The 26,994-nt window shown below is 37.3% G+C and overlaps 1 protein-coding gene across 4 annotated transcripts in view; it reads left to right on the top strand.

The window, feature by feature from the left end:
* TMPRSS11D (transmembrane serine protease 11D) overlaps window positions 1-26,994 on the top strand; it is a 62,791-nt gene that overhangs the window by 20,992 nt on the left and 14,805 nt on the right. For all 4 annotated transcript variants that reach the window (XM_070791536.1, XM_070791535.1, XM_070791534.1 and 1 more), the window contains exons 2-5: window positions 2,236-2,357; window positions 4,326-4,444; window positions 19,589-19,656; window positions 23,989-24,143. In XM_070791536.1, coding sequence (XP_070647637.1) covers window positions 2,236-2,357; window positions 4,326-4,444; window positions 19,589-19,656; window positions 23,989-24,143 — 464 coding nt within the window. The remainder of the gene's footprint in view (window positions 1-2,235; window positions 2,358-4,325; window positions 4,445-19,588; window positions 19,657-23,988; window positions 24,144-26,994) is intronic.

Below are 26,994 nucleotides of genomic sequence, written 5' to 3'. Positions count from 1 at the left end.
CAGATGTGGGTTTGCTTCCTGGTCACTCCCTGGGTCAGGAAGATCTCCTGGAGGAGAGCATGGCAACCCATTCCAGTATCCTTGCCTGGAGAATCCCATGGACAGAGGAGCGAAAAGTCAGACATGACTGAAATGACTTAGCATGCTTTCATGCACCACCTATATATACCAAGTAGCCTACAAAGTGTTAGAAACATATGCATGAATACCAACTGTATTTTCAAAGTTCTCACAGCCTAGTGAATAACATATTTAGTAGAAATATCTACTCTATACACTTTACATAGCCTACATAACATAACCTCATTGATCTTCAAAACAGCCTTAAGAAGCAAGTACTAGTCCCATTTTTCAGATGAAGAAAATCTCAAATAAATGACAATATCATCTTCAAGCAAACAGGATAAAATAGGAATTCATACAGAGTACTTCTGGTGACCATCCCAGTGTGAGTGTTTGTGGTGGGAAAGGAGACAGTGAGGAAGTACTTGGATTATATGCCTAATATAATCCAAGGAATCAGATACTACAATCTAGAAACCAGATACTGTCTTAGTACAAATCTATTGGCTTACACAAGCTGGAACCAAGTTTGCTGGGAGAAATATCAATAACCTCGATATGCAGATGACACTACTCTTATGGCAAAAGTGAAGAGGAACTCAAAAGCCTCTTGATGAAAGTGAAAGTGGAGAGTGAAAAAGTTGGCTTAAAGCTCAACATTCAGAAAACGAAGATCATGGCATCTAGTCCCATCACTTCATGGGAAATAGATGGGGAAACAGTGGAAACAGTGTCAGACTTTATTTTTCTGGGCTCCAAAATCACTACAGATGGTGACTGCAGCCATGAAATTAAAAGACGCTTACTCCTTGGAAGCAAAGTTATGACCAACCTAGATAGCATATTCAAAAGCAGAGACATTACTTTGTCAACAAAGGTCCCTCTAGTCAAGGCTATGGTTTTTCCTGTGGTCATGTATGGATGTGAGAGTTGGACTGTGAAGAAAGCTGAGCGCCGAAGAATTGATGCTTTTGAACTGTGGTGTTGGAGAAGACTCGTGAGAGTCCCTTGGACTGCAAGGAGATCCAACCAGTCCATTCTGAAGGAGATCAGCCCTGGGAGTTCTTTGGAAGGAATGATGCTGAAGCTGAAACTCCAGTACTTTGGCCAACTCATGCGAAGAGTGACTCATTGGAAAAGACTCTGATGCTGGGAGGGATTGGGGGCAAGAGGAGAAGGGGACGACAGAGCATGAGATGGCTGGATGGCATCACTGACTCGATGGACGTGAGTCTCAGTGAACTCTGGGAGTTGGTGACGGACACGGAGGCCTGGCGTGCTGCGATTCATGGGGTCGCAAAGAGTCGGACACGACTGAGCGACAGGTCTGATCTGATCTGATCTGATTGGCTTACACTGCTATTGATAAATTCATGGGTGAACAAAATCACACAAATCCACTGCCGCTAGTACAGTTCTAATTAATTATAAGTGCTTGTTACTCTCCTGGATCTCAGCTCTCAGCCTTTGCTGCTGCTGCTAAGTCGCTTCAGTCCTGTCCGACTCTGTGCGACCCCATAGATGGCAGCCCACCAGGCTCCCCCGTCCCTGGGATTCTCCAGGCAAGAACACTTGAGTGGGTTGCCATTTCCTTCTCCACAGCCTCTAGCCATATCCTCATTTTAATAATATAGAGGCTATTACTGTGAGAAATGCTACTATTCTGACTCCCTCTGCCCCTCTTCCCACAAAAAAAGATCTCTCTTCAGCACATCCCTGGGGATGGTGCCCATGTAAGGGAGCTTACTACAGTAATGTCCAACAAGGGTCTTAGAAGTTGTAGTAAAACAAAAAAGAGTTGTTATTCTTGAGAAACTTATCAACTGTCAGAAGAAGGAAAAGCAGTTGCAAACCATAAATCATATTTCCTTATTCTTCTATCAAACTACCTAAATGTCAACATTTTAGTGCTTAAAAAATGGTAAGAAATACCATTAAAGAGAGTGTTGTTCAGTTTGATTTCATTTCAGAGTCACATTCCTATTTGTATGGTGAAAGCCAACATGATATTGTAAAGCAATTATCCTCCAAATAAACAAATAAATTTTAAAAAAAGAACCAATCAATTTTCTATGATAGAGCCACATGCAACCTAAGAGACTTCAGAAGTGCTGAAATGATGGCTTCTCTGAGTGAAATATATGGGCTTTGATCTTTTCCCCTTGTTCTAAGGCCAGCACGAGTGACATCAGCCTCAAGATCCCTGAATCCATATCTAGTATTTTTTGTTGTCGTCGCAGTGGTGGTGATCCTGGCAGTGATCATAGGTCTACTTGTCTACTTTTTAGCTTTTGGTAAGTACCAAAATATTGGAAATACCACTTCTCAGATGAATTAACTGAATATACTTTCAAAGTTTGGCCTTCTTTCTTTTATTGCCACTTTTATTTTTTAATACAATATAATTATATATTTTATTTATATACCTCTAAATATAGTCTCATGTTTATATTTTCTATAATTCAGTATTTTTTCTCTTCTGTTTTATTTATTTATTTTTGGTCCTTTTTAGTATACCAAACAACATTATTACCCAGGTAAGGATTATTCTAGCTGACAAAAAAGACAATATTTATCTGATGCTAGAGTTCACTTGTTTTGTTTTTCATTAATCCTATAATTTGCTTCTTTATTTAAAATATTGGGGAGGGAGGAGGGTGGAAGGTTCAGGATGGGGAACACGTGTATACCTGTGGCGGATTCATTTTGATGTATGGCAAAACCAATATAATAAAATTAGAAGAAAAAAAAATAAAATATTGCAAAGCACCCTAAGTTTCAAAATCTAAAAGTTGGATGTACCTAAATATTCATTAATTCATGACCTGTGTCCTGAAAACAATCTTAGGAGCAGGACAGTTATGATAGGAGATGAATTTTCAGTTAAAAAGTAGAAAGAGGTTAAAAACAAACTTTAAAAATGATTCTATTCTTTTTTGTTTCTCTTATTTTCTTTAATTTTTTATTAAAAATAGGAAACAGAAAGAAACAACATTAAGAATGCATATACACTCTTCATTAACACACAACTTAATATCCCAGTGAATATTCTCTCCGAGGTTTTAATGTAGATAAAATGTGTCAAATTTCACTAGATAATATATGCTATAACCTGTTTTTTTTTTCATTTCAGCTATAATCCCATTGCATTATTTAAATAACTGGGGCTGGGATAGGAGGAGAATGAAGGTATATGGGTATATGTAAGGTTAGAGACTAAGTGAGAATAAATTTATTCCAGTAACGAGTAATAGTTTTTTCACTCAACTGAATTATAAAATTGTAGCTAAATTTTACTTGGGACTATATTTTGCTATCAAATCACCTAGAGACTATTACGTGCAAGATGAATTACAGAAGTAGGAAAAACCAACATCAAGTTTCAGATTTAATGGATTCCCTCCTAACAACACTGTATTGTCACACTTAAACACAAAGACAGGAGCCTAAGTCCTCTTCAGAGTGTATTCAGTGACCATTCATGACCCTAGAAAGACTTGTCCTTCTGCCACAAAGGACCATACTACCCTGTTCCCGGGATCTCAAATGCTTTCCCTGATTGAGATATTTCTCTGTATAAATTATGTATATGCATGATCAGATGGAAGCAGGGATTTTCTTCCTGAGACAAATTAGGTTATGTCCATGTTCATAATGTTTCTAAGATATGTACAAGTGTGTTAGGAATTTTCATTTCCTTTATAAAACTTAACATATCCTTTGGAAGACCATTTTTGATAGAAAGAGTTTACAATGAACAACCAGATTAGCTATCTTGTCAGAATAGTTATTTTCTGGACTAGCTTAGTCCAGAAAACTGACAGGTCACTAATTCCTCTAAAAAGAATGATATTTGAAATAATTTTTAAAACTATTCAGAATCATTTTGGATTATTCCTTAATAATAAATGAATAACAGCATATTATAGACATCAATAATTCTTGAGTGAATATATCTGCAATCACAAATATCCCTAAAATATATAGTAGGAGTGAAAATTATGATACTACTGAACAATTTAATTTCTCAAATAATGCTGCTCTGATTTTCATGCATTTTTAATGTTTCAGCTTTGCCAATCTTTTTAAAGACTGAAGGAGAAAATAATTTTATTATAGTTACATTTTTACTGTTTAGAATTTTTTATTTTAAAGGAATTAATTTTTTTAATTGTACAACATAGCCTAAATAATTCTGTATGAAATAAAAATTAAAGTACTTAGTAATGTGAGACTGATTCTGCCTTTTCCTTGTTTTTCAGATCAAAAATCTTACTTTTACCAAAGCAGCATTCAAATCTTGGGTAAACAATATAGTGATGAGTTAAGTTCACCAGCTACAGAGAAATATAGGACTTTGAGTGGAAGAATTGAATCTATGGTAAGTTAATATTTGTCTTTGTTCTTTATTTTATCATAAAACAAATATGATAATAAATCTAATATTTTGTGATATATTTACAACTGCTAGATGCATATTTTCCTTCCCTGAATGGTGAAGGATGTGTTTCATTGTACTTCTTCCAAGTCAATTTGCTTGTACATTGGTTCTTATTCACATTTTCTTACATCATGAGTGAAGAGCTTTAGGTCATGAGTAAGTATATTTTTTATGATTATGGCTTCAAAAACTGGAAGTCTATTGTTTGTGCAATTTGAGCATTTCTCTATCCTTGAGTTTGTTTTTTTTTTAATCATTTTCATTTTGCCTTCTTTCCTTTTTTCTTATGCAACTAAACACACAGGTAGTAAGTGTTAAAATACACATTAATGTAGTTTGGACAAATAATACTTTGCTTCAATGATGAACATAGAAAATAAACAAAGCAAGTCTGGTTTCTCAAATGAAGAGGTCCCGAGGCTGCCTGCCAAGAAATCTCACAAGCAGACACTTAGTTTATCATCATAGACCAGGGTTTGGCCTTCAGCCCTGCAGAGTCAGAGCTGACCAATCTCAGCTCACTTACATTACCTTTTCTGAAACTCTTAAGAATATAAATTAATCCAATGGTTCTAAAACTTCGGCATGTAACAAAATCACCTGGAAGGCTTATTAAAAAAACAGATCTCTGGGCCCCAGTGTCAGAATTTCTGATTCAGTAGTTAGAACTTGCATTTCAGCAAGTTCCCAGGTTATGCTGATGCTAATTGTCCAGGGACCTCACTTTGGAATCATTGAGTTAAGTTATAATGAGGCTTATGATGGATGGGGCATTGAGTCATCTGCTTGTCTGACAACCTTTACCCTTAGAGACAAATTAGACTGGGAGCCAAGTTATGAGAAAAGTGCTTCATGAGCATAAAATTAGAGCAAAGGAACTTAGGTATATTGTTTAAGTGTTTAATGAGATCAGAATGAACAACTGAACCAGAATAATTTGGGAACAGAATCTAGGCCAGGAGGCAGAGGTAGGGCTAATACTGGGGAACATCAGTTGGTTATGTCAGAAGTGGGAGCCTCCTGTTCCTTCAATAAACATTAAACATTAATCCTGCCAAATGCAGTGGACATACAGAAAGTGGAATAGATATTAGATATTGGATGTAAGTTTGTGCTAAGAGGATAAATTATATCCAATCATGGAGATGAGAGATGGTCTCTTATAAAAGAAGATTTTCAGGTTGACTTTTAGAATGAGTAAGGCATACCACAGCTAAAACATAAGCCAAGACATAGAGAAGAGAATGTCCTTAGCTAATAACAAATTGGGGTTTTATTTTGTAGACAAAAAGTCTTGAGCTACAGGCAGAATGATGCAAACAGGATCTGATAGATTCACATTCACAATGTAAAAATTAGATTATAAAGAGAAGAGCCCGCACACAGTAAGACTAGTTAGAAGCTCATTACCCTGGTCCAGAAGAAAACCAAGAGGTTGAAAGCTTGAATTATGGCATATTCCAGAAAATGTGGAAATGCATTTTAGGCTTACCTCCCGAACTTCACTTCATGGCAAGTAGATGGGGAAACAGTGGGAAAAGTGGCTGACTTTAATTTTCTGGGCTCCAAAATCACTGCGGTTGGTGATTGCAGCCATGAAATTAAAAGACGCTTGCTCCTTGGAAGGAAAGTTATGACCAACCTAAACAGCATATTAAAAAGCAGAGACATTACTTTGTCACCAAAGGTCCGTCTAGTCAAGGCTATGGTTTTTCCAGTGGTCATGTATGGATGTGAGAGTTGAACTATAAAGAAAGCTGAGTGCAGAAGAATTGATGCTTTTGAACTGTGGTGTTGGAGAAGACTCGTGAGAGTCCCTTGGACTGCAAGGAGATCCAACCAGTCCATCCTAAAGGAGATCAGTCCTGAATAGTCATTGGAAGGACTGATGCTGAAGCTGAAACTCCAAAACTTTGGCCACCTGATGCGGAGAGCTGACTCATTTGTAAAGACCCTGATGCTGGGAAAGATTGAGGGCAGGAGAAGAAGGGGATGACAGAGGATGAGAGGGTTGGATGGCATCACCAACAATGGACATGGGTTTGGGTGGACTTCAGGAGTTGGTGATGGACAGGAAGGCCTGGCGTGCTGCGGTTCATGGGGTTGCAAAGAGTTGGACACGGCTAAGCGACTGAACTGAACTGAACCTCAAATTCCTACTATCACTTCCCAACCTGTTGTTAAAAAATCATTAACAATATTTAGTCATATCATTTGCGTCATAAGAGCCCATTGTTTAGGCTTCAAACCAATGGCCATTCTTAAATTTCTTGAAGAAGCTGCTAGAGATAAACATCTCAGGAAGCCAGTCTGAAGACCATTATTAATAATGAAGCCCTCATACCCACACAAAAACATCTTGTAATGTTTCAGCTGTACACCTAGTTTAATAAAAGGGAGTAAACTGAAAGTGCGTATTTTGAAAATCCCAGCTTCATTCTAGGGAATTAGAACCCGGCTACCAGTCATTAGAGCAAGATGACAGAGATGTCCTCAGCCCTAAAGAAGTCGTTCAGTTTCTGTCAGAGAGACTAGATATGTTAGGTGAGTTCATCTTTCATACAGCACATGGAAAATTGCAAAACACTATTTTAGAGAGAAATGGCATAAGGCATAAAGCACAACATATAGCACATTCAGCAATGTGAAAACATAAACTAAATAAGTTTCTTTGAAAAGTACTACCAGCACCTTTGGAAGATATTCAGTAAGTCTTTAAAATACAACCTCCAATGCCAAAAAAATTGTACAATCTAACTTGTTATTTTTAATTTATTCTCAAAAATGGTCTAAAAGCAAATGATAATGTATGTACAAATTTTGTCATCAAAATGAAAATAATTTTAGTAATCTCTTTTGTTGTAAAGATAAAACACAAATGTAGAAAATTCAGGGCATTCAAGAAATATAAAAAAAAAAAAAACAGAAACATGCACAGAATGTCAATACTCATATATCCACAATTAATATTTTGATATTCCAAGTATCTTTCACGTACACTTCATAATCATACATGCACAAACACATATAACTTTCTGTCAATGGAATAAGACTATACATGCTTGCTTTTTCCTACTTTTTTCTCAAAACTGTCATAGAAGTATTTAAATATCAATGAAGAAATCTACCATTTTAAATAACTAAACAGTATTATAGTGTAAAAAGATACAATATTTTATTTAACCACTCTTTTGTTGACAGATGTTTAAACTGTTTCCAGTTTTTCACTATTATATTCAATATCTGATGACCATTCTTGCTGATACTTGCACACCTGAATGATTATACTATTGGGACATATCCCAGAACTAGAATTATCAGAATATAGGTTTATGCATTTATTTCTCTCTAAAGATTTTCAAATTTTTCTTCAGCTTTAACAAGTATTTTATTTTGGAAGCATTTAAGATTTATAGAAAAGTTGCAAAGGTAATATAGAATTCTCATACACATCACACCCAGTTTCCTCTGTATTTAACACCCTGTTGTTCAGTTGCTAAGTCATGTCCTACTCTTTGTGACCCCAAGGACTGCAGTATGCCAGGTTTCCCTGTCCTTCATCATCTCCCAGAGTTTGCTCAAATTTATGTCCCTTGAGTCAAAAATGCTATCTAACACCTTACACTAGTACATTTATTGCAATTAATGATTAAGTGTTAATAAGTTCAGTTCAGTCACTCAGTCATGTTTGACTCTCTGACACCCCAAGGACTGCAGCTCGCCAGGCTTCCCTGTCCATCACCAACTCCCACAGTCTACTCAAACTCATGTCCATCTAGTCGCTGATGGCATCCAACCATCTCATCCTCTGTCATTCCCTTATCCTCCTGCCTTCAATGCTTGCCAAAATCAGGGTCTTTTCCAATGAGTCAGTTCTTTGTATCAGGTGGCCAAAGTACTGAAGTTTCAGCTTCAGCATCAGTCCTTCCAATGAATATTCAGGACTGATTTCCTTTAGGATGGACTGGTTGTATCTCCTTGCAGTCCAAGGGACTCTCAAGAGTCTTCCTCAACACCACAGTTCACAGCATCAATTCTTCAGCACTCAGCTTTTAGTTCAACTCTCACATCCATACATGACTACTGGAAAAACCATAGCCTTGACTAGATGGACTTTTGTTGGCAAAGTAATGTCTCTGCTTTTGAATATGCTATCTAGGTTGGTCATAGCTTTTCTTTCAAGGAGCAAGTGTCTTTTAATTTCATGGCTACAGTCACCATCTGCAATGATTTTGGAGCCCAAAAAATAAAGTCTGTCACTGTTTCCATTGTTTCCCCATCTATTTGCCATGAAGTGATGGGACCAGATGCCATGATCTTAGTTTTCTGAATGTTGAGTTTTTAGCCAACATTTTCACTCTCCTCTTTCACTTTCATCAAAGGCTCTTTAGTTCTTGCTCACTTTCTTCCATAAGGGTGGTGTCATCTGCATATCTGAGGTTATTGATATTTCTCCAAACAATCTTCTGCTTCATCCAGCCTGGCATCTTGCATGATGTACTCTGCATATTAGTTAAATAAGCAGGGTGACAATATACAGCCTTGATGTACTCCTTTCCTGATTTTGAACCAGGCTGTTTTCCATGTGCAGTTCTAACTGTTGCTTCTTGACCTGCATACAGATTTCTCAGGAGGCAGGTCAGGAGGTCTAGTACTCCCATCTCTTGAAGAATTTTTCACTGTTGTGATCCACACAGTCAAAGGCTTGGCATAATAAACAAAGCAGACATAGATGTTTTTCTGGAATCCTCTTGCTTTTAATGTATTAACTCTAACATTAACACATTGTTATTAACAAAATTTCATATTTTATTCAGATTTCCTCTTCTTTTACTTAATGTTCTTTTCTGTTTCCTGATCCCATCCACGATAGCAAATTATATAATTATCATGTCTTTTTAGGCTCTGAAAGTTCCTCAGATTTTCCTTGTTGGTGATAATCTTGACAGTTGAGGCATACTAGTCAGGTATTTTATAGAAATGTCCCACAACTAGGGGTTTTCTGATGTTTTTGCTTATGGCTAGACCGGGGTATGGGGATTTAGGGAGGAAGACTATAGAGGAAAAATTTCATTTTCTTTACATTGTATGAAGTGAGGGTACATAGTATCAACATGATTTATCACTGTTGATGATCGCCTGGCTTAAGTAGTGTTTGTCAGATTTCTATTAATACACTAAAGTTCCTCCCTTTTCCATATTATACTCTTTGAAAGAAAGACACAATTACAGGCCACACCTAAGAAGTGGAGTGAAAAGTCATGCTTTGAATATTTAAAGCATATTTAAAATTCTTCTATTTGTCTAGTCTCTCCACGTATTTGTGCACCCATTTGTTTAGATCAATCTAGTGGTCTAAGCATTTTTAACAATTATTTTAATTTCTAGATTGCACTCAAGTGCCCCACCTTACAGTCTTACCACCAGTATATGAGTATGCATTCACTTCAGTTCAGTTCAGTCGCTCAGTCATGTACGACTCTTTATGATCCCATGGACTGCAGCACGCCAGGCCTCCCTGTCCATCACCAACTCCAGTAGTTTACTCAAACTCATGCCCATTGAGTCAGTGATGCCATCCAATCATCTCATCCTCTGTCATCCCCTTCTCACAGGCTTTCAATCTTTCCCAGCATCAGGGTCTTTTCCAATGAGTCAATTCTTCACATCAGGTGGCCAGAATATAGAGCTTCAGCTTCAACATCAGTCCTTCCAGTGAATTTTCAGGACTGATGTCCTTTAGGATGGACTGGTTGGATCTCCTTGCAGTCCAAGGGACTCTCAAGAGTCTTCTCCAACACCACAGTTCAAAGCATCAATTCTTCAGTGCTCAGCTTTCTTTATAGTTTAACTCTCACATCCATACATGACTACTGGAACCACTGCTTTGAGTAGTTGGACATTTGTTGACAAAGTAATCTCTCTGCTTTTTAATATGCTGTCTCGGGTTGTCATAACTTTTCTTCCAAGAAGTAAGCGTCTTTTAATTTCATAGCTGCAATCACCATCTACAGTTATTTTGGAGCCTCCAAAAATAAAGTCAGCCACTGTTTCCCCATCTATCTGCCATGAAGTGATGGGACAGATGCCATGATCTTAGTTTTCTGAATGTTGAGCTTTAAACCAACTTCTTCACTCTCCTCTTTCACTTTCATCAAAAGGCTCTTTAGTTGTTCTTCACTTTCTGCCATAAGGGTGGTTTTCCAAATTTGCTGGTATATTGAGTGCAGCACTTTTACAGTGTCATCTTTTAGGATTTGAAATATCTCAACTGGAATTCCATCACCTCCACTAGTTTTGTTTATAGTGATGCTTTCTAAGGCCCACTTGACTTCACATTCCAGGATGTCTGGCTCTAGGTGAGTGATCACACCTAGTCATCTGCATATCTGAGGTTATTGATATTTCTCCCAGCAATCTTGATTCCAGCTTGTGCTTCATTCAGCCTGGCATTTTGTATGATGTACTCTGCATATAACTTAAATAAGCAGGGTGACAATATACAGCCTTGACGTACTCCTTTTCCTATTTGGAACCAGTCTGTTGCTCCATGTCCAGTTCTAACTGTTGCTTTCTGACCTGCACACAGATTTCTCACGAGGCAGGTAAGGAGGTCTGGTATTCCCATCTCTTTCAGAATTTTCCACAGTTTATTGTGATCCACACAGTCAAGGGCTTTGGCATAGTCAATAAAGCAGAAATAGATGTTTTCCTGGAACTCTCTTGCTTTTTCTATGATCCAGCGGATGTTGGCAATTTGATCTCTGGTTCTGCTGCCTTTTTTAAAACCGGCTTGAACATCTGGAAGTTCATGGTTCACATATTGCTGAAGCTTGGCTTGGAGAATTTTGAGCATTACTTTACTAGCGTGTGAGATGAGAGCAATTGTGCAGTAGTTTGAGCATTCTTTGGCATTGCCTTTCTTTGGGATTGGAATGAAAACCAACCTTTTCCAGTCCTGTGGCCACTGCTGAGTTTTCCAAATTTGCTGGTATATTGAGTGCAGCACTTTCACAGAGTCATCTTTTAGGATTTGAAATAGCTCAACTGGAATTCCATCACCTCCACTAGTTTTGTTTATAGTGATGCTTCCTAAGACCCACTTGACTTCACATTCCAGGATGTCTGGCTCTAGGTCAGTGATCACATCATTGTGATTATCTGGGTCATGAAGATCTTTTTTGTACAGTTCTTCTGTGTATTCTTGCCTCCTCTTCTTAATATCGTCTTCTTCTGTCTGGTCCATATCATTTCTGTCCTTTATTGAACCCATCTTTATATGAAATATTCCCTTGGTATCTCTAATTTTCTTGAGACATCTCTAGTCATTCCCATTCTGTTGCTTTCCTCTATTTCTTTGTACCGATCACTGAGGAAGGCTTTCTTATATCTCCTTGCTATTCTTTGGAACTCTGCATTCAGATGCTTATATCTTTCCTTTTCTCCTTTGCTTTTGGCTTCTCTTCTTTTTACAGCCATTTGTAAGGCCTCCTCAGACAACCATTTTGCTTTTTTGCATTTCTTTTTCTTGGGGATCGTCTTGATCACTGTCTCCCATACAATGTCACGAACCTCAGTCCACAGTTCATCAGGCACTCTGTCTATCAGATCTAGTCCCTTAAACCTATTTCTCACTTCTACTGTATAATTGTAAGGGATTTGATTTAGGTAATATCTGAAACATCTAGTGGTTTTCCCTACTTTCTTCAATTTAAGTCTGAATTTGGCAATATGGCATTCATGATATGAGCCATAGTCAGCTCCCAGTCTTGTTTCTGCTGACTGTATAGAGCTTCTCCATCTTTGGCTGCAAAGAATATAATCAATCTGATTTTGATGTTGACCATCTGGTGATGTCCATGTGTAGAGTCTTCTCTTGTGTTGTTGGAAGAGGGTGTTTGCTATGACCAGTGCATTCTCTTGGCAAAACTCTATGAGCCTTTGCCCTGCTTCATTCTGTACTCCAAGGCCAAATTTGCCTGTTACTCCAGGTATTTCTTGACTTCCTACTTTTGCATTCCAGTCCCCTATAATGAAAAGGACATCTTTTGGGGGTGTTACATTCAACTTCAGCTTCTTCAGCATTACTGGTCAGGGCATTGACTTGTATTACTGTAATACTGAATGGTTTGCCTTGGAAATGAACAGAGATCGTTCTGTCATTTTTGAGATTGCATCCAAGTACTACATTTCGGACTCTCTTGTTGACCATGATGGCTACTCCATTTCTTCTAAGGGATTCTCACCCACAGTAGTAGATATAATGGTCATCTGAGTTAAATTCACCCATTCCAGTCCATTTTAGTTAGCTGAATCCTAAAATGTTGACGTTGAATCTTGCCATCTCCTTTTTGACGACTTCCAATTTGCCTTGATATGGACCCAACATTCCAGGTTCCTATGCAATATTGCTCTTTACAGCATCAGACCTTGCTTCCATCACCAGTCACATCCACAACTGGGTGTTGTTTTTGCTTTGGATCCATCTCTTCATTCTTTCTGGAGTTATTTCTCCACTGATCTCCAGCAGCATACTGGGCTCCTACTGACCTGAGTTCATCTTTCAGTGTCGTATCTTTTTGCCTTTTCGTATTGTTCATGGGGTTCTCAAGGCAAGAATACTGAAGTGGTTTGCCATTCCCTTCTCCAGTAGACCACATTCTGTCAGAACTCTCCACCATGACCCATCTGTCTTGGGTGGCCCTACACAGCATGGCTCATAGTTTCATTGAGTTAGAGAGGACTGTGGTCCATGTGATTAGACTGGTTAGTTTTCTGGGACTGTAATAGATATGCATATTTTCCTACAGCATTAACACTATACATTGTAAATGTTATTCATTGCTGCTAATCAAACAGATAAGAAGTGATGTCTCACTATTATTTTGGTTTGCATCTCTTTGAGTACTAGTAAGATTTAATCTGTCTCCATATATTAATAGGTTATTTTTATAGTTTCATTTGTGAATTTCCTGGTCATGACCTTGCCCACTTTCTTACTGGAGCATTTGTGTTTTCATGTAAATCTGGAAAAAGATTATTTCCTTATTAGAATATCAGAATTTGCCTGTTTTACATCTGCATATATTTCTCTAACTTGTTATTTGACTTTCAACCTCATTTATAATCTAGGATTTTTTTAATGCCAAATAGATTTAATTTTTTATGAAGCCAAAATTATCAATCCATCTGTGATTTATTTGTAATAAGATACAAATCCAGCTTTTTCCCCAAAAAATAACTAGGTGGTGGTACCAAAGCAGTATATTATACAGCATAATGGATTTATTTGTTGTACCACTTTTATCATACACTAAATTCTCCCTTTATTTTTCTGTATTCCCCTCTCTTTCACTGACTCATCTTTTCCTGTACCAGTACCAAACTATTTACTGTGGCTTTATAATTGAACATCTGGCAGAGAAAAATTCCCCTTGAAATTCTTTTGACATGTGATTTCCATAGTTAATCTCATTTATTCATACTTCTGTGGAAACACTTTGAATAATACTCTAATATAGTGCTTTATAGTTTATAAAGTACTTTTACATATATCATCTAACCTTCAGTTCATAATACGTATATTATTTTTATAGATGGGTAAGTAAAGATAGTGAGCTTAAGAAACATGTCAAAGGCCATTCAACTAGAAAGTACTAGAAAAAAAATTCAAACCAAGGTCTCCTGATTTCAAATATAAGAATCATACCATTCACCAGTGGTAATATGAGTCACATCATTATTCTTGTTTCATAGTCAGTAGTGTTATACTTAATGAGCAGTGGAATAACCCCAGAACTTTCTATTATATTAAATAATTCACTTATCTTTCCTGGTTCTCAGTTTATTCATTAGTAAAATAAAATCATTTGACTAGATGATTCTTATAATATATTCTAACTCAAAAAGCCCATGATTATGTGATTTTTGCCCAAGATACCATGCTGCCTATTCACCTGTTTTTCTCATCCTGCTTCTCTGGCCATTACTCCTCTGTACCTTTTATAGTCTCATCCTCCTCTACACTGACATTAAATATTAAAATTCCCCAACTCTTTGACCTATGCCCTCCTCTTCTCTCACTATTTTCTGTCTCTAGATGATCTCAACCCTGACCAACTTCTACCAACACTTACATACTAATGTCTCATTCTGTCTGCAGCCCAAACTTTTCTTCTGTACTTCAGACCTTTTCACCCAACTGCCAGCCTAATAGCTCTACTTGGCTCATGTAAAAACACCTTAAATATATTTGTCCCCAAATCAAACTCATGATCACCCCATGCCATACTAGCCTTCTTCCAATAATTCTATCCCCATTGATTAAAATGTTATTTATTGTTTTCCAAACCAAAACCCTAAAACTCATCTTTGATATACTGCTCTCATTCATTCCAAATATCCAGTCTATAGGTTTTACCCCCTATTCTTCCCCTCAAATCCATTCATTTCCCTCCATATCTACTACCACCAGATCTATCCAAGCCATCACCTCTACAATGAAGTACCAAAATACCACCATAACTAATCTGTCTTATTTTGTACCTCGAATTGTTTATCCAGATGCAGCCAGAGAAATTGTTCTCAAATTGCAAATCTGATTTTATTACTCGCTTGTTTAAAACACTTCCCATTATTTAAGATAAAGACTAAATGCTTCACAGACTATCAAGACTTTCATGATCTGGTCTTTCTATCACTCTAGCCTCTTTGCTTCCTATGCTACAATCGCCTTGCCCTTTCATTCTTTAAACACAGAGTGTTTGTTCCCAACCTAAGGGTTTTTTATGTACCATTCACTCTACCTGCGTAGCTGTTTCCTTCCTCTTCAACCAGCTAACTCTGCTTTTTCTTTAAGATCTCAATTAACACACATGCACAATAATGAACATGTAAATGAACAGTTAGTTAGGTAATAAAAACTGACACTCTTCTATTCCTGGCTATAGCCACACTGCCAGGTAAAGCAATGTCTTAAGTAAATCAATATACTTCTTAGAAGATTAAAAGAGAAAAGAAAACAAAAGCTTCATCAAATAAGAAGGTATTGAAAATAAGATAGTGATTTCCCTTCTTGGAATAGCTAACAAGATCTTTTAGCCCTTAAGATGAAAAACATGTAACAGCTGTAGGTATAATATGTATAATGTTTTATCCTTCATATGACTTCATCTGTTAACAGGTTGATGATGGTACTTTGTAAGAATTTATCTCAATAATCCATATCTCACTTCAATTCTTATCAATTATGAATATGACTGAGGTTTAAGGATCCAAGGCTATTCTATATTTCAAAGGTAGTATTGTCAACCAGGAGAGAAACACAATCAGAATGGCTGCGATCCAAAAGTCTACAAGCAATAAATGCTGGAGAGGGTGTGGAGAAAAGGGAACCCTCTTACACTGTTGGTGGGAATGCAAACTAGTAAAGCCACTATGGAGAACAGTGTGGAGATTCCTTAAAAAACTGGAAATAGAACTGCCTTATGATCCAGCAATCCTACTGCTGGGCATACACACTGAGGAAACCAGAAGGGAAAGAGACACGTGTACCCCAATGTTCATCGCAGCACTGTTTACAATAGCCAGGACATGGAAGCAACCTAGATGTCCATCAGCAGATGAATGGATAAGAAAGCTGTGGTACATATACACAATGGAGTATTACTCAGCCATTAAAAAGAAAACATTTGAATCAGTTCTAATGAGGTGGATGAAACTGGAGCCTATTATACAGAGTGAAGTAAGCCAGAAAGGAAAACACCAATACAGTACGCTAACACATATATATGGAATTTAGAAAGATGGTAACAATAACCCTGTGTACGAGACAGCAAAAGAGACACTGATGTATAGAAAAGTCTTATGGACTCTGTTGCAGAGGGAGAGGGTGGGAAGATTTGGGAGAATGGCATTGAAACATGTATAATATCACATATGAAATGAGTTGCCAGTCCAGGTTCGATGCACGATACTGGATGCTTGGGGCTGGTGCACTGGGATGACCCAGAGGGATGGTATGGGGAGGGAGGAGGGATGAGGGTTTAGGATGGGGAACACATGTATACCTGTGGTGGATCCATTTCGATATTTGGCAAAACTAATACAATATTGTAAAGTTTAAAAATAAAATTTAAAAAAATACTTTTTTCATTGTTTACTTAATTTTTGCCCATTGTAATAAAAGGGTCAATAATACATGTTCCAAAATCAAAGAAGTGTGAAAACAAACTCACCTGACTCATTAAACAAATAATTTTGAAGGGAAGGGAAAAGGACAAAAGGTTGTATATAAACTTCACTGAAAGTAGATGCATAGCCTCTAGGAGTTGCAGCAGCCAATTGTGCACAGATCGATTTTTTAAACATACTTTGGACTGTTCTCCTCTTACAGATGAAGATAACGAGAGGAAGCAAGGTTACAAGATTCATTCACGTTCCCAGAGCAAGCTAACTTCTCTCCGTATACCCTGTGTATATACTTCCCACCTAGCCCATTTTCTTCCTATTCAAGCATCTGTTCACTGATTTTCTACCAAGAATTTGATAAGTTCTAATGGAAAATTCTGAAAGAGATGGGAATACCAGACCACCTGACTTGCCTCTTGAGAAACCTATATGCAGGTCAGGAAGCAACAGTTAGAACTGGACATGGACCAACAGACTGGTTCCAAATAGGGAAAGGAGTACGTCAAGGCTGTGTATTGTCACCCTGCTTATTTAACTTCTATGCAGAGTACATAATGAGAAACGCTGGGCTGGAAGAAGCACAAGCTGGAATCAAGATTGCCGGGAGAAATATCAATAACCTCAGATATGCAGATGACACCACCCTTATGGCAGAAAGTGAAGAAGAACTAAAGAGCCTCTTGGTGAAAGTGAAAGAGAGTGAAAAAGTCGGCTTAAAGCTCAACATTTAGAAAACTAAGATCATGGCATCTGATCCCATCACTTCATGGCAAATAGATGGGGAAACAGTGGAAACAGTGTCAGACTTAATTTTGGGGGCCTCCAAAATCACTGCAGATGGTGACTGCAGCCATGAAATTAAAAGATGCTTACTCCTTGGAAGGAAAGTTATGACCAACCTAGATAGCATATTCAAAAGCAGAGACATTACTTTGTCAACAAAGGTCCGTGTAGTCAAGGCTATGGTTTTTTCCAGTGGTCATGTGTGGATGTGAGAGTTGGACTGTGAAGAAAGCTGAGCACCAAAGAATTGATGCTTTTGAACTGCGGTGTTGGATAAGACTCTTGAGAGTCCCTTGGACTGCAAGGAGATCCAACCAGTCCATCCTAAAGGAGATCAGCCCTGGGTGTTCATTGGAAGGACTGATGCTAAAGTTGAAACTCCAATATTTTGACACCTAATGCGAAGAGCTGACTCAGTGGAAAAGACTCTGATGCTGGAAGGGATTGGGGTCAGGAGGAGAAGGGGACGACAGAGGATGAGATGGCTGGATGGCATCACTGACTCGATGGACGTGAGTCTGAGTGAACTCCGGGAGTTGGTGATAGACAGGGAGGCCTGGCGTGCTGCGATTCATGGGGTCACCAAGAGTCGGACACAACTGAGTGGCTGAACTGAACTGAAATGAATGAAAGAGTCCACAAAATTTTTATGTTCTCTATGAAATACAGAATCTTAGCCATAGGCTTCTTCTTTTATCCTCGTATATGGATATCAGCCAATTAATCAACTTTCTTTATGTTGCTTATTATCTTCACCAAATTACCTCAATATTTTCTACATAGCAAAAATGTAATAATTAAATTTAACACTTTGGTCAAGTCTAGCCTGTGCTGGTACAATACTAAATCATGAAATATAATTACAAGAAACATTTAGTTAAATTTTAGCAATTCCTTCAGTTTTAGGTCAGATCTTTCTACTTCTATTAAAGTCAAGTAATATTAAACTTACCTACTGCCTACAATATACCATATAAACAAACACATTAAAACGCATCCTTCTACAAAGTTAACTAGAATATGGCTGACCAAATGGTAGCATCCTATAATTCTAGATCATAGAATTTTGAGTGACTTTTTGCTTTCTTCTTAACACTTACTAGTACTTCTTGAATTTTTAAAAAAGGAAATTATTATTATAAAATCAAAAGCCTCATAATTCTTAAAAATATTTAAGACTTCTAGAAGGAAAAAAAGTTATCATATTTTCCAACAACTGGTTGGTTCAATATCAGCCAAAAAAATGGATAATGAAAAAGTAAGATATAATATGGTGTGACAGAGATTATGTAAACTTTACAGTCTCAAGAATTGACTTCAAATCCTGGCTTAATGTAAGATTCAGCATGCTACTTAATTTCCCCATTTGAACTTCTTCACATTCACCTCAACCTTGGTCCAACCTCACAGTACTAGCCAACAGAATCCACTCCACAATATGACGGCTTAGTACATCTCACCCTGCATCTTGGTAGAACTATTCCAGTTACAGAATCACTACTAGTTCTCTGTGAAGCTAAACCTTATACCTCAAGAGAATCATCCTTGCTGGCACTGAGCAATGATTCAGGGGGAAGATTAAAGTTAGGTCAGGAAATAACAACTGATGTTAAAAATAACTTAAGATGTTTAGGCATTAATCAGAAACAATAAGGAAAAGACTATTCTTTATTTCTCTTCCTCCTTCTCATCAGGCTCTCCATTGCTACTCATTTTAATCTGATTTTAACCTATTTAAAAACAGTTGCTGCAGGATCACAGTGTAAGTTGTATAGTGTTGGGTTGGCTCATGCCCCAACCTCTTCAGGAACAGCCACAAAATCAAATAACATGAGCTCTCATTGAGCAAAATGTCTGCTGTGTTTAGAATGGCTTCTAGTGAAAATGCATCCTGTCCATTATTATCTTTGTGTAATAGATGAAGAACAGACCCTGCTTCAGAAGGTTTTTAGCCTGTCTAAATCGATCCCAGGTGTTCTAAAGTGGAACTGAACTAAAAAAACTCCAGTCTATATTCCTCATTAGCATAGTCCCATGTTTCAGTGTTGGAAAGAGGAAGGAGAGAAAGAACTGTAATTACAGAAAGGTTTTTTTTTTTTTTCCTTTCTACAGATTACTAAAACATTCAAAGAGTCAGATTTAAAAAATGAGTTCATCAAAGCTCATGTTGTCAAACTGAGGTAAGTGGAACTACAATATATATATAAGCCTAGATACAATTTGCTTCATTTGGCTTTGTTCATAGCATAGATAATGAAAGAGACATTCATACAAGGTGTTGCAATATCATGAAAATAGTATCATGGGCAGCTTAAAAAACAATGTCAAATTATCACATATGGTCTATATATCTAGTAACATGAATGACTGTTACTTCAATTCTTCATGGGAAAAGGAAGAGAGTTGGGTGATGGTACAGTAACAAGGCTATTTATAAATTCAGGGGATACTATTCACAATGCATTCTGTGCAAACAATGCCCTGTGGAGATGTGCAATGCTGTGATCCTGGGCATATTCATCCAAGATTGGAACGCTAAACCAACATCAAAAGTGGCTTTTCAGTTTTTGTCTCCCTGGAATGTTTTAAAGGATGCTATGGCCAGATACAGACACGTCTGAGATGAATCAGTAATAGGGGAAGCAGCAGCATGCATGTTCATTATTTTTCATGTCTACCTGAATGGAATACAGACCTATTCTTGTGATGTGATGAGATGTGATGTGATATCTCTCCCAACTAAAATAGTTACCTTTACTGAAGTGAAAGTAAAAGTGACTGGCCCTACCACTAATGTCTCAAATGTCCACACTGCTCAGTCCTTCAAATAATGTAAAAAAATTCTTCAGAAGAAAGAGAAATTATACTAATTCTTTCTCAAATACCAATACCACAAAAAGATTAATTTTTCTTATTCTTGGTAGAGTTACCTAGCTAAGTACAAGCATGGCGCTCTGGTCAGTTAAGTTTTGCTGAGGAGCTCGAGAAGTAAGAAGAATTCAGGGGAAGAGTTTGTTTCAAAATGTATTTCAGTCAGTTCAGTGCACATTCACCTTAGTACTTTCTTGAGCAAGTCTCTGTACTAGCCACTAGCTGGCAATACTTGTAGAACTGAATCTGTATTTCTTTTCCTTTTGTTCACTTCCCACTTACTGCTTAATCTACTGCCCTCTGGCTTCTGATCTCACCACAAAATACTAGTTGTCCTTCCCAAGTTCAACAATGACATTTGAATCACAAATTCCAAAAAAACTGTATCAGTCCTCTTCTTGAACCTCTCAACAGAATTTAGCACTGTTGAGCTTTTATTCTTTTTTGAAATAGTGCCATCCCTTGGTTTCCATGACCCTCTACACTCTGATTTTCTTTTTACTTCTCGGTTATTTCTTCTCAGTTTTCTTTGTTAGCTCTTATTCTTTCTTTTCACATTCCTCAAATGTCTGACTGTGCAGTGAGCCTCTCATCACACTGAAGCTCCTTTTAGGGGCTTCCCTGCCTCTTATGCTGGGAAAGACTTGAGGGCAGGAGGAGAAGGGGACGACAGAGGATGAGATGGCTGGATGGAATCACCGACTCAATGGAATGAGTTTGAGTGAACTCCAGGAGTTGGTGATGGACAGGGAGGACTGGTGTGCTGCACTCTATGGGGTCGCAAAGAGTCGGACACAACTGAGCGACTGAACTTCCCCCTATATGCTAATTATTATCAAAGTTGTATCTCTGGGGCCAGACCTCTTTTCTCATCTCTAGATGTGAACCTATACAGCCATCTACTTGATATCATAATATGGCTATCTTGCAGATAACACAACTTTAATACATCCTGACCTGAACCTATCCTCTGTCCCCAATAAAATACGTTACTCATTTAGTGTTGCCTACCTCTGTCAGTGGTTTACCTTCAACCTAGTTGCTCAAGAAAGAAATATGAGAGCTATTCTCTAATTCCTGTCTCTCCCTCAACCCATACATACAATCATCTAACCTTCAAAGTTCTGTTACTTAAAATGTTTAAGATCCATAACTTCACACACACTGTCCTCAGTCATCTCTCCTCTGGACTTACACCACCTCCTAATGCATCTCCTCTCCTCTAGTCTTGCTCCATTCCACATTTTACATAGCAGCCAGTAAGATTTTTTTTGAAATGATAAAGCTAAACATAGTACTTGCTTAATGTTCTTCTAACTGCCACTCCTTACCCCTACGATATATAAACATATATTATGTCTGTATGTATAACATTATATGTGCACATACATACATGTGTAACACAGTATATTTTAAAACAGAAGAGGAAGAGGAAAAAGTGGTGTGAGTGTGTTTATGTGTATTTCAAGGCAGAAAGAATAGCTTATGTATGAAGTTTTTGAGGTTAAAAACAGTGAAAAACTGAAAGCAGTCTAGTGGGACTGGTGAGTGAAGAACAACATCAGTTCAGTTCAGTTCAGTCACTCAGTCGTGTACGACTCTTTGCGACCCCATGAACCGCAGCACACCAGGCCTCCCTGTCCGTCACCAACTCCTGGAGTTTACCCAAACTTACATCCATTGAGTCGGTGATGCCATCCAACCATCTCATCCTGTCGTCCGCTTCTCCTCGTGCCTTCAACCTTTCCCAGCATCAGTATTTTTTCCAATGAGTCAGCTCTTCACATCAGGTGGCCAAAGTATTAGAGTTTCAGCTTCAATGTCAGTCCTTCCAATGAACACCCAGGACTGATCTCCTTTAGGATAGACTGGTTGGATCTCCTTGCAGTCCAAGGGAGTCTCAAGAGTCTTCTCCAATATCACAGTTCAAAAGCATCAATTCTTCTGCACTCAGCTTTCTTTATAGTCCAACGCTCACATCCATACATGACTACTGGAAAAACCATAGCCTTGACTAGATGGACCTTTGTTGGCAAAGTAATGTCTCTACTTTTTAATATGCTGTCTAGGTTGGTCAGAACTTTCCTTCCAAGGAGTAAGCGTCTTTTAATTTCATGGCTGCAGTCACCATCTGCAGTGATTTTGGACCCCCAAAAAATTAAGTCTGACACTATTTCCACTGTTTCCCCATCTATTTCCCATGAAGTGATGGGACCAGATGCCATGATCTTCGTTTCCTGAATGTTGAGCTTTAAGCCAATTTTTTCACTCTCCTCTTTCACTTTCATCAAGAGGCTCTTATTTGTTCTTCACTTTCTGCCATAAGAGTGGTATCATCTGCATATCTGGGGTTATTGATATTTCTCCCGGCAATCTTGATTCCAGCTTGTGCTCATCCAGCCCAGCATTTAGAGTAGTAAAAGACTAGCCCAGAAATATGGTAGGAGCAAACTTGATATGGAAAGTTTAGTAAACCTTATAAACACACACTACTTATTCTCATTCCTCTTCTTTTTTAAAATACACTGTATTACAGGGAACCATACTGAATATCCTGTAATAAACTATAATGAAAAAGAATATGAAAAAACAAATGTATTTATATAACTGAGTCACTTTGCTGTACAGCAGAGATTGGCACAACATTGTAACCCAGCTATACTTAAATATTAATTTAATTAAAAAAATACTGTGTTATCAGAAAATTTGAGGTACAATAAGGCCAAAAAATCAGATGATGACTTCTGAAAAGACAGCTTGTTACTCACAGTTTCCAAGAGGAAGGGATATGACTCTTAGAGTTGTTATTAAGATCAAATAAATGATGTATAAACAGAATCCTGTTTCATCTATTTACACGTTTCTCTTTCACCAAAGGTCCCTCTTCTTTGAACTGTTTTTCTATTGTTTGTCTTTTCCTTATTAATTTGTAAGCATTCTGTGTTTATAGGAGGCACCAAGCATTTCTTATTTTGAGTTCCGAATATATTCTCCCTGTTTATAGCTTATCTTTACAGTTTGTTTATGGAATCTTTTGTTGTAGAATCCCTTCCTTCTCCTATATATAAAGACATTCTCTCATACCTGCTTGTAAGTTTTAAATTTGCGCTGTTCACGTTCAAATGCTTTGTTTGTGTGTGGTATAAGCAGAGATTTCTTGCACAACTTATTTTCCTTCAGATTTGTGATACTACTTCTATAATATGTTGTTATACATGTCTATGAGTCTGCTTCTGGACTCCTACTGTATGCTATGTACTCTTACCAAAGTTTTATATATATTAACTCATATAACCTTCTTGATAACCCATTTTAATGTGAGGAGACTGACATAGGTTAAGAAGAAGAAAAAAAAAGCCACAAAGTCCAACAGTAAATGGTAGAGCTGGTACGCAAACTCTGGCATTCTGACTTCAAAAACAAGCTATCCTGAATGGTGTGTACAGTGTCCTATGCATTGAAATCAAGTGTGTGTAGGATACCATTGTGATATATCATTACATATACAAACACTGTGTGTGAATCTGTTCTAATGTTAAATTCCTTAAGTAATTTTTTAAATGCCTAATCAAGAAGAAGATGTAAAAAGAACAGAAAATTATCATAATTGTACACTTAAAAATATTTTTATGGCTATTCAGGCAAAGTGGCAATAATGTGATAGCAGATATTATCATGAAATTTAAATTCACCAGAAGAATCAATGAAGCATCAATGAAAAGCAGAATTGAGTCTATTTTACGCCAAATGCCGAATAACTCTGAAGACTTGAACATGAATCCAACTCAGGTAATATGTAAGTATTTTTTTATATACCATTTCATTTCAGTGTATCCCTCTACAAGTTCTATTTCATGTTTTTATTTAATGAGGGACTCTTTTTTCCTGAATTAAATTTTGTGAAAACAACTTACTGTGAAGTTAAATGTAATATATAGTTCTCTAATATAAAATATTCTGATGTTTTAAAGAATCATATTCATATCATAACTTTTATTTGCTAAAAATTCTTTATTTTTTTTCCCCTCTCAATATTCTTTATGAGGGACATTGCTGTCAGATGTTCAATGTGTAGTTATGTTATAAGAACGATAAATAGCTGTTCAAGGTCAGAGAACAGTTTAATTTATGATCCACCTCATTGAGAAAAAAGTATGTAATTGGAAGGTGTTTGGTAAATACTTGTAGAATAAAGAAGGAAATTAGATTTAACAATATCTCTATCTCCTCTCTGAAAATCTCTGAAAAAAAAACACTACTTCTGCCTGGAATGGAATTCTAGTTCCATTGTTTTCCATCCCTATTGCGATCACTGTGGTCCAAGCCAACATCATTTCTTACTTGAACAACTGCACTAGCCTCCAAGCTACACTCTTTCTTTACTTTCACAGCCCTTCCAATGTACTGTCCACATATTGATCAAGGAAATATTTTAAAATATAAATACAATCTTGCTTAAAAGTCTCCCATGTATTCCCACAAAATGAAACAAAAACACCACCTGTAAGCAGAATACCATATTTCCTGGTTTACTCAGGACAGTAATGGGGACCATGTCAATTGTCTAAGAACCATTATTAATATTACCCTTTACATGCTCTGATTTGGACAATAAATGATATGGTGATTTCATCTAAAGCACTGTATGATCTCATTCATGCTTACCCCTGCAGCCATTTATTATGCTATTCTCTTCCTCATTTACTACAATCTGGCCACACCTTTACCTTCTCCATCTGCAAAGATTCTCTCCTTCCTACCCCAAGCCTTTGCATACATTGGTCCAGTTTCTTATAACACTTCCTAGATCACTCCCTTGCATCTGGTCAAGTATCATCTGGATCATTTCTTTCTAATGTAAGCCTTTTCTGACTTCCACTACTAAATTGTTTATCTCTGTCACAGACATCTTCATTTTCCTTCACAGCATTTATCATAATTGAAACTACAAACTTGTTTCCATGAGTTTGTATTGTCTTCATACTACTCTAAGTTTTCTGAAGGCAAGAACCAGTCTGCCTTGTTAATCCTCCTTACTTCTCTTACTCAGTATCTAGTATATAATAAGTACTCTATTAATATTTGTCACATAACTTTTAAAAAAGAAATTACTCAATTCATGTATAAACACTCCTCCAACTTTGTCATGTACTACTCTCTTAAGAAACCATGATTCACCTCATAATAAGCTCCAGATTAAAGGGTTTTGGTGACTCCTGTATTGGACTAGTAGTTAACCAGCATACACTTGTTATAATTTTACCAGCGGTTAAAACAATGAAATTCTTTCCTATCTGTTGGCAAAAAACCACTACACCAGGCCCAGAAAGTTGCCTCTCTAACCCCTCCAAATTCTCCTATCCCTATCCTGGACTCCCAGCTCTTGACCCTGAAACTACAGAGTTCATGCTTAGCACAGCAAGGACCTCCAAGACACTGCTCCAGCTCTGTGGGTGGTTGTGTCCTGCCTGAATTGCTGATGTTTATTCAAGTTTGTCTAATTCCCACAACAACCACATACTATAGATCCTTTTATTGTCCCCACTCAGAAAATATAGATAATTGTCCAGGGCATATAGGCAGGATGAAGGCTATTGTTAAAAGTAAAGGTGTCAAAAAAAAAAAAAGAATATAGGTGTCGAATGATGAAAGCATGTACTCAAGTAGTAGCTAAAGGGATGGGAAAGATGGGGCTAATTCAAAGGATAGTTAGATGCTGGAAGGTACAAAATTCGGAAGCCACTAAGATGTGGGAAATAATGAGAAAGGAGTTAGAGACCGTTTCAGATTTCTAGCTATTGGTGGAAGTGATGTCATTTACTAAGTGTGTGTGTGTGTGTGTTAGTGGCTCAGTCGTGTGCAACTCTTTGAGACCTCATGGACCGTAGCCCACTGGGATCCTCTGTCCATGGGATTTTCCAGGCAAGGATATCAGAGTGGGTTGTCAGTCTCTTCTCCAAAGGATCTTTCCAATCCAGGGATCAAACCTGCAGTTTGATCCTGCAGTGCAGGCAAATTCTTTATCATCTGAGCCACCAGGGAAGTAGTAAATTGGGGCTAAAATTTGGTGACATTGAGTTTGCAATGGCTCTAGGACATTCAGAGGAAACAGCTCTGTAAGCAAAAATTGAACTGGAATAGATAGGCCTTCAGTGTCTGGTACCAACATAGTTTCTTTCTGTGCTCCCCCATCACTTTCCTACATGCAACATTTGTATTATCTCTACTGACTTCATTGCTCTACAAACATCTTCTATCTTCACGCATTTGTGCCACTATACCTTTCACCTGGAATGCCTTTCATCTCTTGGCTGCCTGAAAAATTGCTTTTAGGTATTCAAAATACAATTCAAATATTATTTCACCACGATAACATCCGTGAATCAGACAGAATTACTAATGCTCTCCTTTCTCCTCTCTACTTTGCATTTAAATTTATTTGAATGATTCCTTAATTAATTTCTTTCTATAAATTACGTGAGAGCAAACCCCCTGTATTTTGTTATACCTGCAGTACTACAAATAATATCAGTCGAGGAATACAGATATAGTTATATATATATACATATATATTAGAATAATTGAAAAATTAATTTCTCTTAGAGATTTATTGCTTTGTATCTCAATGACTATGTTTCTGTTTTCCC

The sequence above is a fragment of the Bos indicus genome, chromosome 6, assembly GCF_029378745.1.
Source record: "Bos indicus isolate NIAB-ARS_2022 breed Sahiwal x Tharparkar chromosome 6, NIAB-ARS_B.indTharparkar_mat_pri_1.0, whole genome shotgun sequence".
NCBI lineage: Eukaryota > Metazoa > Chordata > Mammalia > Artiodactyla > Bovidae > Bos > Bos indicus.
Note: the sequence above shows the minus strand (reverse complement) of the source record. Positions and strands in the feature narration are given on the sequence as shown.